This window comes from Pelodiscus sinensis, chromosome 2, assembly GCF_052426305.1.
Source record: "Pelodiscus sinensis isolate ZL-2025 chromosome 2, ASM5242630v1, whole genome shotgun sequence".
Classification (NCBI taxonomy): Eukaryota; Metazoa; Chordata; order Testudines; family Trionychidae; genus Pelodiscus; species Pelodiscus sinensis.
The window spans coordinates 21,870,454-21,887,345 of record NC_143053.1 but is presented as its reverse complement, the minus strand read 5'-3'; the positions used below and the strand labels follow the sequence as shown (position 1 = coordinate 21,887,345).

Sequence of the window (16,892 nt, the reverse complement as noted above, 5' to 3'; positions counted from 1 at the left end):
ACCCAGCGTGAGCCAGGACTGAGTCAGGCTGCCCACCTGTCCCGCTCTTAAAACACTTTAAATGCAGAGTCACAGCAGGGGTAGGTCCCCGAATCCCTTGCAAGCCAGGACTGAGCCAGGCTGCTGGCCAGCCTACTAAAAACTGGCAGGGAGAGAGGGAAATGCGCGTAGTCTATAGCATTAACCTATACGCTTTTGCTTATCGGTTAAGTGGCTCCCCTGAGAAAATCATTACCCGCCCCTGCCTGAGGAAGCTGCAAGTAGATTTCAAGAGGGGGGCCATCAAGCAGGGACCACATTAGACTCAAGAGTCAAGGGCCTCGGCTAGAAAGCTGATGCCCCACCACAAGGGATTGAAGCCCAAGGCTCTGATCCCTATTACCCAGGGCTGAAGCCAAAGCCTAAGCAATGTAGCTTTGTGGGAACCCCCTATGTCATGGTGCCTCAGGCTGCTGCCCTACTCATTAACTTCTAATGCCACCCCTGACTTTTATATGTAGAATACGTTACAGGAAACCCCCGACATGTTCTGACCCCCCGCACTTACAACCATTTTTGTAAGTGCAGAAGGGGCCGAAAACCCCTGACTTACATCCTCAGCCCGCATTTATGACGGCGCACGGCACCTATCGTAAATGAGGGCTCGAGTCACGACGCCCCCATCTTGTGACGCTTCCCCAGAAAGCAATCATGTCACAAGTCAGGGGTTTCCTGTATTGTGGGCTGTGGAGCTTTTGTGGGGGGAGGGGCCTCAGAAAGAAAAAGGTGAGAGAGTCTCCGTGCTAGTAAGTTGGAATTCTGCTGCTGCTGTTGATTTAGTTATATTTTAAGCACAAGAGAATCTGTGAGACTCCCACTTCAGAGGAGCAGAGGCAGAATCATTTAACAACTCTGTCAGAAGACCCGACGAAGCTAAAAGCCATCTTTTGAGGGCTTTGATGTCCTAACAATATGCTTCTATTGGAAAGCTCTGAGACACTTCTGTTATTTTCTCTGACATTGCCTGTAAAAAGCTATTAAATTAGATGTGGCAGCCCCTCCAAATTCATAAGGTGTGATTCTTTGAGATTTGGCATATGTGGTCCTCATTTCGTATGAGAACTGACTGGTAGCTTCAGGGCCAGAGGGGGCTTCCTAACAACTTTATATTAACTTATCACAAATGAGACGTGAGGCAAGGTATCAGAGGGGCAGGCGCCATGAACGTCTGAATTCAGAACACCACTGCACTTTGGCAGACATCCCATCGAGGAGGTCAAATGCTGGAGAGATGTTTTCCTCACCCTGACAGCAAAAGGCAGTGTATGCATCAGCTGGTTTGAGATACATCTCCAGGGGCTGTGGAGACTTGTGCCCTATTTTTCCTCCTTTTGCAGGCAGGCCATTTCACATAAAGGTCAAGGTGGTTCACTCTGCCATCACAAAGATCTCGCTGATATCAGGGACTGGGGAGAATATCCAAGGCTCTTTTCCTGAAAATAGACACTTATATTCAAAATGGAGATAACTTTTTACAAATCCCTAATGAGAAGCAAACGGTTTGTCTTTAATTTGCACATAGGGTCATAATGGTTTTGAGTGGAACAACTAATTTTTAACAAAAAATTTACAAACAGTAGTTCAAAGGAAGAAAAAGACCTTCCACATTTTTTTGTGTGGGAGCTGTTTGAGATGAAGCCCAAGTTGAACCGTGTACAATTTTTAGCCATAATCATCACAATCTTAACTGGAACAATGTCTTGCTTTCTCCTACATCTATCTGCCCATCTGTCCACGTAGCTATTTATAATGTACCCAGCATTGTGGATCTCAGCTTCTCCACTCTATCTGAGTATCCTCACAAGCACACACTCATAGACACTGATTTCCCCTAGCCACCTGGTGCTTGACTCCCATCCTGGCCCCACTCCACCCCTTCCCCTCACTCCCTGCTACTCCTCCTACTCCTCCCACCCCACCCCTCGCCCAAGACCCTGCCCCATCCTGACTCTTCTTGCCCCTGCTCTGTCTCTGCCCTGCATCCACTTCACCACTTCCCCCAAACCCCTGGTCTGCCTCTTCCCATGCCTGCTCTGTCCCCAGCCAGTCCCTCACCCCAAGTCCCTTCCCTTGATCATGCTGCATTCCTGCAGGATCCTCCCTCTCCCTCCCAGCATGTCCCAAACGCTGCCAAACAGCCATTTCACAGCAAAGGGAGGTGCAAGGAGGCAGGCAACAGAAGGGGAGCTTGGTTGCCAATATGTACTAATTTTTCCCTACGGGTGCTCCAGCCCCAGAGCACCCACAGAGTTGACACCTACGCACACGTTTAATAAGTTGTTTTGGCTTTGATGCCTCCTTGATTCTCTTCTAGTCTGGTTTTACCTCAGGGTTTTTCTAGCAAAAATAAAACAAAATAAAATAAATCATCATCTTAGGGATGCACTGTGGCCTAGTGAATAGAGCACTGGACTGGGAATTGGGAGATCTAGGTTCTATTCCTTTCTCTGCTATTGGCCTGCTCAGAGACCTTGGGAAAGTCACTTCACCTTTCTGTGTATGTTTTACCATATGTAAAATGGGGATAATAATAATGCAGGGGTAATGCACTTTAAGATCGATGATTGAGGTACTAGGTGGCATTGTTATTTCAGAGTAGTGAAGCAAAAATAAGAAAGCGAGATGTCTAAAAACCAAAATGGCCTCTTTTTCTCTCTTCCCTCTCCCTTTAATCTGTATTTTAGAACAAGAATAATAGAAGCTTGGAAATAATTATAAAAAGTGTCTGCAATTGTATTCCATTGTGTAATGTCTGGATTTTACCATATTATGGAAATTTAAACATATAAGAGGAATTATTTCAGGGAATTTCCATGGCTTGTTGTACCACAGATCAGATTGGTTTCATGGCTTTATAATCTATTAATAAACTGACTGTGGTCACTGCAGTGTAAAAATTTGTTTCTTCAATGGACAAATTTGAATTTGCTCTTTTTGATGGAATAGTCTGCCACATACGAAGGGGGAGATGAAGAGAGATGGTTGTGAAACCCCTCCCCCCACCCCTACCCAGCACTATTCTAAATCTCTCAGGTCCACCAGTGGTGGTAAAAGATTTCACCACTGCAGCATCTAACTCAGCTATGAGCAGGTTTAGGCACAATGGTCATGAAAATACGTGAGCCCTTTTTACTTCCACAAAATAACTGTTGCTACCGGTGATGCTCAACACAGACAGCATCCTGTAGTAAAAATAGTATGTGACCATGTAATTAATATATGTATCATAATGCATACAAATGCTGTGCATCCTGAATTCTGCCCCGTTGTGTGAAGTCTTCAAACAAAAGGCGAAATCTTACATGTGTCAGTCCAGATGTATAGTTCCTTGATGTACCATTTCAGACACCACAAGGCTGGGGAAAATGGATAGCGTTGTCCTTTCTGGTGTACAATGCTCTCAGCTTAGAGGGAAATGGAACATAATAGCCCTGATTCAGCAAAGCATTTTAGCACATGCTTAACCTGAAGCATGTGAAATAGTCCCTTCCCTATTCATTAAAGCACATAAAGATGTGCTTAGTTTCCATTGAAGCCAATGGGACTTATGCACATGCATCAGTACTTTGCTGAACTGGGGACAAATGCACATACTTCCCCAGGATACCAAAGCATGGTCTCAGATAGCATGCGAAATAGAGCCGGCCATACTAATAAAAGATGATAAGAAGAAGCAGACTGTGACCAAGACAGCATAGATGCATGTATGTTAAGCCATCTGTTATGTAACAAACAGCAATTTCAGCCGGGTTTTCCTCCATACTTTAGCTGTATCATTTTAACAACTCACATTCAGTAAGAGGCTTTCATGCCCAAGTGCTCCACACTGCAAAATATAGGGAATCACTTCACCCACCTTGAAATGAAGCCACCTTTGGGCTGGAATGCCAGAGATGCTTAATAGTGCAAAGTAGGACTGGACAGGAGAACACTGTCTCCAGTTAAAACTGCTATGGAATTTAATATCATTTATTCAATTTAGATTCGTCCGGTGTCTCTGAAAGGCTCTGCACTAGATGTGTTAATCAGCTAATCGGGTAGTCGATAGAATTTCCATCAACTACTTGATTAGTTGATAAGGGGGAAACTGCAGAGTTGCTGCAGCTCTGCCTTTTAAATGTATTAAGAGCCACTAGGCTCTTAATACATGTAAAAGTAAGAGGCACAGAGTGGGGACCAAGCGCGAGCCAGGAATCAGCTGTCCCAGCTTGCGCCTCCATCCCAGATGCTACACCTCTGCTTTTTAAATGTACTGTATTAAGAACTGCCAGGCTCTTACTACATTTAAAAGGAAGAGGAGTGAGAGGGGGGACAGCTGATTCCCAGCTCACGTCCGGTCCCTCCACTATGTCTTTGTCTCCCTCGGAGAGGATCCGGGGGGAACTGGTTTTTAAGCCGGCTCCCCCAGCAGTGGCTCCTGCTCCCCTTCTCCTTGCTGCAGACTTAAAAATAATGGTGATAGAAGATGTAGCTTCTAAAGAAAGAGACATCTGTAAATACTGAAACAAAATACAGGACTATGTAGCACTTTAGAGACTAACAAAATGGTTTATTAGATAATGAGCTTTCGTGGGCCAGACCCACTTCCTCAGATCAAATAGTGGAAGAAAATAGTCACAACCATATATACCAAATACTGTGTGTCTTCTCCTTTATACAACTAAATATGTTGGCTTTCTTATGCATCTTAAACATTATGTCTGATCATCTTCATTTCTGTTCCATTTTCTACCTTTAATGAATTTCATTCTGAGATGCTCTTTCCCTTTGTTCTTTGTCACTCTGGTCCTGCCTCTGAATTCATTGGGAAAAGAATATTAGATGTTCTCATGCTTGGTGACTCACGAAGTAAACCAGTGTTTTCTTGTCCATCTGCCTAGTATTAGGAAAAGAAAGTGCTCAGCATTCTCCAGGATTGAATCCTATATGCATGTGTCTTGGGGGGTGACTTTTTAAACATTCGTTCTAAATAAGAATCTAATTGTATATGTACCTGTGTGTCTTCTTTTGCAGGTATCATGCAGCCCAGTATGTGTGGCAGTTGGAGCTGACAATCACAGATGGCAATGAAACTCTTTTGGAAACATACCAGGCCATAACATTCAAGGAAAATCAAAGCCACTAAGAGCTTCTTTGGGTTTGTTCCCCCAAAAGAGCGTCACCGTCCGAAACAGTTGCACATCATAATAGGTGCTATGGCTAGCAAAAGAAAGTCAACAACTCCATGTATGCTGCGAACACCTGAGCTAACGGAGCAGGCTGTTCCTGAGGATGGAGAAGCCCAAAAAGAAAAGGGTACAGGCACTCCACAGCAGGATTCTAAAGATGGCTGGGCTGCTGATACAGACAGTTCTGTCAAAGAATGTGAAGTGGTGGATGGTAAAGCTCCAGTTGAGAATCAATCCAAGAAACTCCAAGGTGGCTATGAATGTAAATACTGTCCTTATTCAACACAAAACCTAAATGAATTTACGGAGCATGTTGACACACAGCACCCAAACGTAATCCTCAACCCCCTCTACGTGTGTGCAGAATGTAACTTTACAACCAAAAAATATGATTCCTTGTCTGATCACAACACAAAATATCACCCAGGAGAGAACAATTTTAAATTGAAGCTAATCAAACGCAATAATCAAACTGTGCTAGAGCAATCCATTGAGACAACAAACAGTGTTGTCACTGTCACAAACAGTGGACTAGAAAATGCAGAGTTTGATGAAACCCTTCATGGTGAGATCAATGTAAGTAAAACCCTGCTCATGAAACAGGGAAAGCCTAAAGTGGAGACCAAGAAGGGTCCCAAAAAGACAGAAGAAGGAGGTATGGAAAACCATGTGGATGGGACCCTCCCCCGTGTGATTACAGAAACCACTGAATCTATTGCTTGTATCAATGGAGCTGACCTTCTTCATGATGTATTGGCTCATGTTATGCCCTCTGTACAGCTGCCACCAAATATCAACCTTGTTCCCAAGGTCCCGGTCCCTCTGAACAGTACCAAATACAACTGTGCACTGGACACTAATGCAACCATGATCAACTCCTTTAATAAATTCCCTTACCCAACACAGGCAGAGCTGTCCTGGTTGACAGCAGCATCTAAACATCCAGAGGAGCAAATCCGGATCTGGTTTGCTACCCAGCGTTTGAAACACGGAATAAGCTGGTCTCCAGAAGAGGTCGAAGAGGCAAGAAAGAAGATGTTTAATGGAACCATCCAGTCAGTACCCCAGACCATAACTGTTCTGCCAGCTCATCTGACACCTGCAAAAATGCCACAGCCAATTATCCAGACAGCTTTGCCTTGCCAGATACTTGGCCAGACGGGCCTGGTTTTAACTCAAGTGTCAAATGGATCAACAGTTTCTTGCTCACCAATTACACTTGCTGTTGCTGCTAATCAAGGGCAGAAACGGACAATGCAGACCTTATCAGGTGCCCCAGAAGTCAAGCGTCCACATGTTGTTCATGTACCTGAGGTGTCACCCAAGCTGAATGCCGCACCTCTGACTCCAACAAACGACCGAAAAAAAACCAAGGAACAGATAGCAGAACTAAAAGCTAGTTTTATCATGAGCCAATTTCCTGACAATGCAGAAATCTACAGGCTAATAGAAGTAACTGGTCTCTCCAGAAGTGAGATCAAGAAGTGGTTTAGCGATCACAGATACAGAAGTCAAAGAGGTATTGTTCACATCACTAGTGAATCCATAGCAAAAGATCAGTTAGCCCTTGCAGCTGTGCGGCACGGGCGTACGTACCATACATATGCAGATTTCACGCCCCACAGGTTTAAAGAGAAAACACACACACAACTTAGGATTCTTGAAGAAAGTTTTCTTAGAAGCTCTTTTCCAACCCAAGGAGAATTGGACAGGCTTAGGGTGGAAACCAAACTGAGTAGAAGAGAGGTTGATTCCTGGTTCTCTGAGAGGAGGAAGTTAAGGGATAGCATGGAACAAGCTGTCTTAGACTCTATGGGATCCAACAAAAAAAATATGGACAAGGGACTCCATAATGGTACAGTAAGCCAGACTGAGTTGCTGAGCAGCTCCCAGCTACCCAGTTCTTTGTCTGGAGCTGAATCCTCCGCAGCATTTAACAAAAAAAACCAAGAACAGATTCACCTACTGAAGAGCACCTTTGCAAGAACCCAGTGGCCATCACCCCAAGAGTATGATCAGTTAGCAGCTCAAACTGGGCTTACAAGAACCGACATAGTCCGCTGGTTCAAGGAGAGTAGATCCTCCCTAAGAACTGGGACATTAAAATGGACTGCCCGGTACCAACAGGAGTATGTTGTTGATGGTCATAATGAGCAAAACCAGAAAAATGACTCTCAACAAAATGAGAGTCCAAAGAACTGTGACCAGGTGTCTCAGCATCATAAAAAGTTGAATGAAGAGAATGTGGACAAACTATTCATGAGGTCAACAAGAGACTATGAACCACCAAAAGACTCTTTCTTAGGGAATCAAACTGAGGACAGATTGGAATGCAATAGCCAAGACGGCCATGGGAGTGAAGAAAATGAGGATGCTGGAGATGTGAGCTGGGTAGAGGTGACAGTAGAGGATGATGATGCTGTCTCGGACTGTACAGACAGCTGGAGTCAAACTGCACCGGAAGGCCAAGCTGAGTTAGCAGATTTTGATTCTGAAAGTGTATCTGGAGACAATTCCCATATTTAGACAGGTAACGCTACCACTACCCTGTTAATCTGACCTAGCCTCAGTCCTCCCCAATGTCAATAGCCCCTTTTCAATTTAAATCCCAGGATTACGTTCCTGATGCATACTGTGTGTCTACTGGATTTTTGAGCACAAGGGAGCTGCCTTGTCTTAAGTATATTAAACTAAGGCTGTGTGTAGACTATGCCTCTCTGTCGCCAGAGAGATGTAGATTAGACAAGTCGAAATTGCTAATGAAGCTGGGATTTAAATATCCCGCGCTGCATTAGCATAAACATGGCTGCCACTTTTTTTTTCAAAATGGAGCTTTTTCGGGGAAAAAACAGCAGTCTAGATGTGGATCTGTCGAAAATAAACCCTTTTTCGACAGAACCTGTATTCCTGTAATTAAAGAATGAGGATTACAGGATCTGTCAAAAAAGGGTTTATTTTCGACAGATCTGTGTCTAGACTGCTGGGTTGTTTTTGTTTTTTTTCCAAAAAAGCTCCGTTTTGAAAAAAAAGCGGTGGCCATGTTTATGCTAATGAAGCGCAGGATATTTAAATCCTGGCTTCATTAGCAATTTCAACATGCCTAATCTACATCTCTCTGGCGACAGAGAAGTGTAGTCTAGACGTAGCCTAAATGTTCAATATGGGAGGAACTGGGAACTTTTTCTTTGTTTGTTGTGTTGGTGTTTGTCATATGCTAGATAAGGAAGGATGCTCAGAACCACTCATTAAGCTGAAACACTCTGCCTTTAATTGACCTCACATAACCTCTTTAGAGCCTGACATAAAGCATGCCAATGAAGCCATGCAAAGGAAAAGTAGGTAACCATAGTTACTAATGTCCATGTTGCTCACATAATGATGATCTCCAATGAATAGAGGCCATGACTATTTTTGCAACAGGTCAGCATGGATCTTGGCTTCGCAGCAGTCTGCCCTGCTCAGAGAAGAGGTTGAGTTGATGCTTGGGCCCAGTGCAAAAATATTCTTTTGTTACTTGCCACAGCAAGTAACCAAATGTCAAGCCAAGTGGGAACAGAAATGGCTTGTGCAAATGAGCTCTCTTTCCCCTGCGGATGAGGGGACCTTTCTAATGATAAACAACACAGAGGCATGGGGGTGCACACACTATTCTGGAAGCGCAGAAATCACTCCAGCCTGAGTATGGGTTAGCAGTTTTTCTTCATAAGAGACTTGGCGTAACAGTGAACTGCAGGAGCTTTGCTAAGAATATTTTTAAGATCTGCCAAAGTGCACAAGGGTGGTTGGAAAACGTGGAATGAGTTTCTGATCTCAGTTATACAAATGTATGTCTGGAATAACTCCATTGACTTAACAGACTTGAAAGAGTTCTTGAATTCATTGAAATTACTCCAGATTTACCCTGCTGTAACTGAGATCAAAATCTGTTACATGGCATCTCCTTTAACTATCCTCTCCTTAGTCCATTAGAAAAAGTAACATGTATTAGAAATGCATTGTTAAATAATATCTGTTCTGGAAATTAGTAACAATTTTCCATTGAAATACATTGTAATTTTTAGCAAACCCAGAAGATTCAAGGCTATGACTGACATTTAGCCTTGTGTACACTAGAGAATTGTATTGTTCAGTTGAACTGAACAACTGCAAGCTACCCGTCTTGGCTTAGTGCACAATCTTCAGCAGTCTACATAAAGCCTGTTTCCAAAAGTCCCTTGTGCATCACACACACACACATCTGCTGGTGATAATCTGAAGATGTAACAACCAACCATTTTGAAAACTATATAGATTTTTTTAAACTAACATTTTGTAAAATTAGCATGAGAATGGCAAAAATATTTTTAAACTAAAAAGGCATTAGGATTGCATGCAATGCACCATATTTAAAATAATCACACATTGCATTTTCAGAGACTGCAGTAGCTTATAGCAAGAAAATGATCCTAGGCATATGAGAGGATGCATATTGCATACAGTCATCACTAAAGGAGCTGCAGGTACATTGTGGGACTGTGCTGGAAGAACTAATTGCAACAGTGCAAATGCAGTTGTCTGTATTTTTAGTGCCCACTACTACTGCAGCAATATTGGATGCACTGATGCGAGTAATTGCAGTAGTGCTGGTAACATTGGTACACCGTGGCAACATCTTTTGCATGCAAAGATATTCTTGAAGTGATGTGTTCAGAGACTTTTTTAAAAATATAACACATATTTGAACATCTATTAAATTTCAACTATTTTATCTTTTTTACAAGGAATTTTTATATGAAGGCTAGTAAAATAAACATACGTTTTAAGGAACAGTGATTCTATCATGTAATGGTTTGAGTTAATAGGACTTTCACCTATTAGATTATTCAAAAAATTAAGACTTTACCCTCTGTTAATATATTCATTTCTTAGCACAATGGCCTTAGTGCTGGATAAAAGCCTGAAGCCTTTATTTTTTTTTCCTTCATACAAATCTAATATCACTTCAGTAGTCACAATGTGAGGCCATGCCCTCTAGTGGCAGAATGTGAGGTTCTGACATGCTTGGCGTTATCTGTTGGTATGTTTGCCTAAAAGTAGCATGCTGCTTATACTCTTCTGGCTCTGGCAGCCCCTGAAATATAACTGCAAGTTACTGGGAGAACACAGAGATACTGTATTAAAACATCTGCCAAAAACATTATGAATGATTTCAAATTGGAAGGAAAAGAAAATAGTTGTTCACTTTTGCTGCAAGACCGACTGTTCTAATTTTCTTCATTTTTAAAAATCTATGACCCCTCTTCTTATCAAGTTTTGTACAAGTTGTTTAAAAACATTAAATCTAAATTGTGGTCCTAAGGCACCTAATACTAGACCAGATTCTTTTCTTGGTTTAAAGCAATGTAAATCCACAGTAACTCAAAATCACTGGAAGTACGTACGTTGGATTTTCCTTCGTGGAACAAAATCTATTGAAATCCCAAAATAGCTCTACAGTGTACATGTAGCCAAAGTGAAGATTAATACCGTATTTAGTGAAAGCAGAGGAGGATTCTTGCTAGGTAGACTATTATTATTAGAGTCCAAACCGATTAAAGGATTGACTGAGGGTAGTTAATAATAGTAGATGACTTTGATCATTTTTTAAATAATGAGAGACCTTCTTTTCCTAATGTGATTAGATGCAATTACATTTAAAACGAGGTAAATCTAGTTAAATTTGGGACTGAGTAATGTTTATGAACTTTGAAACCTACAGAAATTAGATTCTATATTCTTAGTTGTTTTTCTTGTACCTAGCACATCAATTGAAAATTAGTGATTTTTTTATGTTAATTCAATAGCATTTTAGAAATGCACTCCTAGTGTTACTTTAAATGTTTTCAGCATTTATCTTTGATACTTCTGTTGTCTTCACAGTTCATGTCAAGTTTCCATAAAAATTGAAAAATATTTCACAAATGTCTTAGGTTGTTTTTAATGGATAAATGTAATTTTAGTAGGTCCTTAAATTATTAGTAGCTATTTGTATAGTGAACATGCTTCTATTCAGTATGATCAGAGTTTGGTCAGAACAGAATGATTTTGGTCAGATACAGAATATAAAAAGGCCTGTTATTATGGCTTGATTCTATACCGACAAACTCAACACTGACTGCAGTGGTACAACACTCAGATCATATAGCATAGGATTGCAATACCTGTATGTATTTTTAGAGAGATTACAGTTTAGGAGCTAAGGATTCACTCCTGCCAGGTGCATTGAAGACAATGATTGTTGAAGGAGCTTTGCCACAAATGAGGCCCTAAATCCTACTCACAGTGATGTCTGTGGGTCTAATTCTGATATGATTTGCATCATGTTTATATTGGTGTGGTACCTGAGGGACAAGCAGAATTTGGTCCTAAATTAAATAAATCACAAAAATGTGGGCAGATATGGGAATGGGAAGAGATACTGCCACCAAAGTTAGTAATTATCCCTGGTTTCCTTCACACTGCTGTCTCCCTCTGGGGCGGACCTAAGATCAGTGTTTCTCCAGTCCAAAGCAGGCTTTTTACTTTCAAAGACCACCAGTACAAAGATGTGGTTTCTTCCTTTTCTGGCAGTTGGCATCCTATTTAGAGCTGTTTCCATCCACTATGAGGCTCTTATTCCTCCTCTGCTGATATGCTTCCATGTGCCTTCTTTGTTCTAGGCAATCCACTTCTCCACCACAGTTTTATCCACTCCCTCACTGCAGAGGTGTGCCACAGTGTTCTTTGCTTTGCAAATGAGTCTGGCACAGAGTGGTGCTTTGCAGAAATTTACCAAAGGCAACCTGGGAAGTGCATCCAAGAAGTTTCTGACTGTTTGCCAAATGTGCAAAATCACTCTGTGCATTCAGACCCTGTACTTCATGGTGTCTGCTGGCTCCCTCAGCTTCAACTTCAATGAGAAAGTTGAACACACTCAGCCTGTCACATAGCCTGGCCTGGTCCTAGCTGGGTGATTGGTTTGGTAAAATGATAGTTGCAGTATTGGGGTTTTCCTCCATTTTTATTCAAGTTTTCAGTTCTTTAGTGATTTAGGGCTATAACCTAAAAGTCATCTGCTTTTGATATCATTGCCTATTGGGATAAGGACTGCCCCAAGTGCTTGATCCTGTTCCTGCTAAAATCGAGACTGACCTCAGAAAAGGCTGGGTGAACCCAACATGGTTGAGAATGCTCCGTGGATTTGATCCTGAGATGCTGAGTATTTACAACTCCCTCTGCACTCAGTGGGGCTTTTGGCACTCAGTGCTTCTCAGAAGCAGGATGTAAATCTTTAATCTAAAGAGATGAAACAACTCGGCCTAATACAACAATTGCAAATTCCCAATGATTTCAATGGGAGTTTTGCTGAACAAAGACAAACGGGCCTGGGAAATTTTTTACCACAAATGCATGTGCAGCATTTCACATTAATAGCCTGGTTTGCCCTGTGTCCTGAATGATGAATAACAGAAAATAACAGACTAATTAGCAATGTTAGCAAAAGGTCTGTAATGAATGACTAGCACAACGTTTTTAAACATGCTTTCACACAATGGTGTACAATAGGTTTTGAAAACTCTGCCTATTAGCCACTACTCAACCTCAGTTCAGAGTAAACAGATGTTTGCACTTTCATCCAGACTCACCATTTCACTAATTTTCATATTTGAAAACAAACCTCTATTGTAAACTGGTCCAGTACATTCCCATCCACAATGCCATGAGAACTCGGGGTGTCTTTTAGTATAGTTAGGGTGACCATCTGTCCCGTTTTTACCAGGACAGTCTCTTATTTAAGCCTTCCTTCCGACATCCTAACTTTAAAAAAAAACAAGTATATTATCCCATATTTCCTTGCAGCGGTGGTGGGGGAGAGGAGCTCCCAGTGCTCAGGGCTTCAGCATCACAGTCGGGGAGGGGAGCTCCTGGCACTCGGGGCTTCGGCCCTATAGCTGGAGCCAATAAACCACAGAAAAGCCAGCAAGCGTGGGTAGCCCTGAAACTATGTAACACGGAAAGGCCTGATACTTCACTACCTGGCACTTTGTGTAATCATTGACACCTGTGCAGAATAATAGTGGAATATTATACCCACTTCACAGAAGCATCATTGGCTACAAAAGGGACAAGCAGTGAAGAATCAGGCCCTGCTAAATCATACAGATTCACTGCAGAATCAGGTCCGTTTTATGTTAGCAATAGAAATCTATATCTCTTAAATGTTCTGTAAATTGAAAAACTCTGGCACGCTCTTCAAAAGGCCTCAAAGTACAGTTAATATAAAAACATATCACTAAAAATGTGAAGGTACTTAGACAGGGCTAATGTCTGCTCATCTATTAAAAAATCAAATATTTCTCTCTCTCTCTCTCTCTCTCTCTCTTTTTGTAGGGATGCCAGTCATGCTGTTGTGATAATCAAGGAGGAAATCTGTCTCTGAAAATAGGATAACCGTCTGTTTTCCTACTTGGGACAAGATAACTAATGAGTTGCGGCTCTGAGTCAAACCACGCTTGCAGAGGCACAGTGAAAAATAGCATGGAGCATTGATGACCGAGTTATTCATAGTGCCAAAGTGCTACTACTGCATTAAAGAAGAAAGGGTCATTGTACATAAGTTTCTCCCTACTTTCCCTTCCTCTCACCTTCTTCCTCTACTGGAACGGATTTGTACAATGTGGGAATTTTGTTACCTTTTTCATTGGTGCAAGTTAATTATCAGATCATACTGTTGCAAAGTTTGGAGTTCTTTTGTTTTTAGAATTAGTAACCACTATATCTGCTTCAGTTTTAAAATATTAAAAATTCGGACTCTTTTCAATGTGGTGCATCACTAGCTGATTCTGGATTCTCCCTCTCCCCATAATGATGGTTTACATTTAAGCCTGCCAGATGCATCAAGGGGTTTGTGGTATTGTTGCTTATTCAGCTTTCTTTATTAAAAAAAAAAAAACTTGCCCGCTATTGGCTAAACTATTTAACTCTCCGCATTTCTGTGCTATGGAAGGGCAAATCTCCTTTCCAACTGCTGTATCTTACCCTTACCCAACCTGCAAATACCAACTAGAGCAACAGACCTCTGAAGACCTTAATAGCATGTCTCTGTCTTATTTGAGCACCTTTTGTTTCTTTTTTACATGCATTACATCCCCAAGAAGGGGTGACAATGGGGAAATGAAGATTCTTCATAAATGAACTTGTTTTTATTTCTTTAGTCGGTACAAAGATGGACTATATTTTTGTCTGCCCTTCAGCTTTAGATGTTGTTGTGCACAACATGGATTTCTCTTTAACCCTTGCCACTAAATTGTTAGATGAGTTCTAGATTCCTGAGTGCACTTTTTACAAATAACCCTAACCTTTTATTTTTAGTATGAACAAGCACGCATGAAAGAGAACTGGTGAAAATGTTGCAATCTGACTAGATGTCTTTTGGAGACTTATCCATATTTTAGTACATTGCACAAAAATAATTCTAGGGAATTGAAATAAAATCAACTTTTCTAACTTGTTGCTCATTTGTTGTAACTCAATAAAACAAAGACAACATTTTGTAACTTTTTCCTTCCTTTATTTTTAAATCTCTGCAGTGAATGGGGCCTAAATGTCCTATTAGTTGTGACTAGCCATCTTTAAGAGTAGCCATCTCAATGGCGCTGGAGTAACTGAGGTTTAAATGGAGCCACTTAAAGCTAGCTTTCTTATAACAAGGTTGTTTAGTTCATTGTTGAAAGGGACGCATGGTTTGAGAAGTAAATTCCATTTTCCCTTTGTTTGCATTTGTCTAGTTTGTTCAATGCTTACTTTGCTGTTGGTGAGCTAAATGTGTAAATTAACTAATGTGAGAGTAAAGATTGTGCAGTGTAGTCTTTCTATAGCAACTTGCCTTAGAGCTTACTTGCTCCCTTTGCAGTCAATGCCAAAATTTACATTGACTCCAGTGGGTATTTTTGAGCTCATAGATACTGCAGCAATGGCATATTAGAGATGAATTGCACACAGCTAGGCTGGAAATTATAAGCAAAATTAGTTTCTACTGCTAATGGTTCTGTTTTTCTGGTAGGACGCTGATACTTTCAATTGCCATTTTGCACTGTTTGGGTATGTCTACACTGCCACCCTATTTCGAACTAGGGAGGTTAATGAAGGCAATCGAAGTTGCAAATGAACTCTGGGATTTAAATATCCCGGGCTTCATTTGCATCTTGCCGGGTGCCGCCATTTTTAAATCCCCCTTAGTGCGGACTCTGAATGAGGTGTAACGGTAGTTCAAATTAGAGAGCCTAATTCAAACTACCTACTCCGTGCCGTGTGTAGCCGCGGGCCCGGAGTCCGCACAAGGGGGATTTAAAAATGGCGGCGCCGGGCAAGATGCAAATGAAGCCCGGGATATTTAAATCCCAGGCTTCATTTGCAACTTCGATTGCCTACATTAGCCACCCTAGTTCGAACTAGGGTGGCAGTGTAGACATACCCTAAGTAGTTACTATCAAAGGGTATGTCTACACAGCAAAGTTATTTCGAAATAACAGCCCTTACTTTGAAATAACTTTCCTAGCGTCTACACAGCCAAACTGCTATTTTGAAATAAATTCGAAATAGCGGAGCGCTTATTTCAAATGTGGTAAACCTCATTCTACAAGGAATAATGCCAAATTTGAAATAGCTATTTCAAAATAAGTGCAGTGTAGACACTTATTTCCAAATAGGGGGCCTCCAGCCTTCCCAGGGTGCCCTGGTAGCCACTCCAGTCTCAAACAAGAACACTTCTCTCCTTCCCCCCTACCCCCCCCCCCCCCCCCCCCCCCCCCGGAGCCCTTAAAGGGGTTGACTCTGGCCACAGTGCTTGTGCCAGCTCCAAGCCTGCCAGCCCAGAGCCAGCAGTCACTGCCCCTGACCCAGTGGCCCCAAAACATGAGCCAGCAAGCCACTGGCAGCCAGCCCTCCACTGCTCCCCAGGAGCAGTCTGCCAGCTCCCAGAAGCCTGCCAGGGCCTGGAGAAGGTGGACACCTTCCTGGTCCAGGGTGGAGATCATGGACCTTGTTCAGGTTTGGGGGGGATGCTCCCAACGTCCTGGATCTCTGCACTAGACAAAGGAACGTGGCCGTCTATGGCAGGATAGCTGCCAGCCTGGCCACCAAAGGCCACGTGCGAACCCAGGAGCAGGTTCTCCTGACAATCAAGTTGGTCCGGCGAGACCCCCAACCCTGAGCCCTGAGCTTCCCCTCCCCCTTCTTCCTCTTTCTTTCCCCTACCCTCTCCTACCCTCTCTTCTCCCCTCTCCTGCCTCCTTTCCCCGGTCTCACCAGAGTTTCATTCCCTCCCCTCTCCCCAGTTTTGTTAAATAAAGAGAGTTTATGTTCATGAAAATAGTGTATTTTATTTGACTTCAGGAAGGGGGGTTAGGGAAGGGTAAGTGGAAGGACGTGAGGGGGGAATGAGGCACAAGCCCCCTGTGGGGCAGACCAGGGAGGCTTTTACTGCTCCTCAGGGTGGAAGCTCTCCCACAGGGCCTTCTGGATACTGACAGTCCCCCGATGGACCTCCCAGATGGCAGCCTGCAGAAAGTGCAGCCAGGCTCACAGCAATGCATCCAAGAGAAGCACCAGAGTGCCATGGGGCAGCTTTGGCTCCTTGTTGCAGAGTGCTGTGGTGTCCTGAGTCAGGGCAACCAGAGCACGTAGAGA

General features: G+C 42.5%; 1 protein-coding gene across 3 annotated transcripts in view; it reads left to right on the top strand.

Moving 5' to 3' along the window:
* The window catches only part of ZHX2 (zinc fingers and homeoboxes 2), a 114,194-nt gene extending 98,695 nt beyond the window's left edge, over positions 1 to 15,499 (top strand). For all 3 annotated transcript variants that reach the window (XM_075920173.2, XM_075920175.2, XM_075920174.2), the window contains 2 exons: positions 5,053 to 7,737; positions 13,596 to 15,499. In XM_075920173.2, the coding sequence (XP_075776288.2) occupies positions 5,235 to 7,733 (2,499 nt within the window). In that variant the 5' untranslated portion in view covers positions 5,053 to 5,234 and the 3' untranslated portion in view covers positions 7,734 to 7,737; positions 13,596 to 15,499. The remainder of the gene's footprint in view (positions 1 to 5,052; positions 7,738 to 13,595) is intronic.
* The last annotated feature ends 1,393 nt before the right edge of the window (positions 15,500 to 16,892 follow it).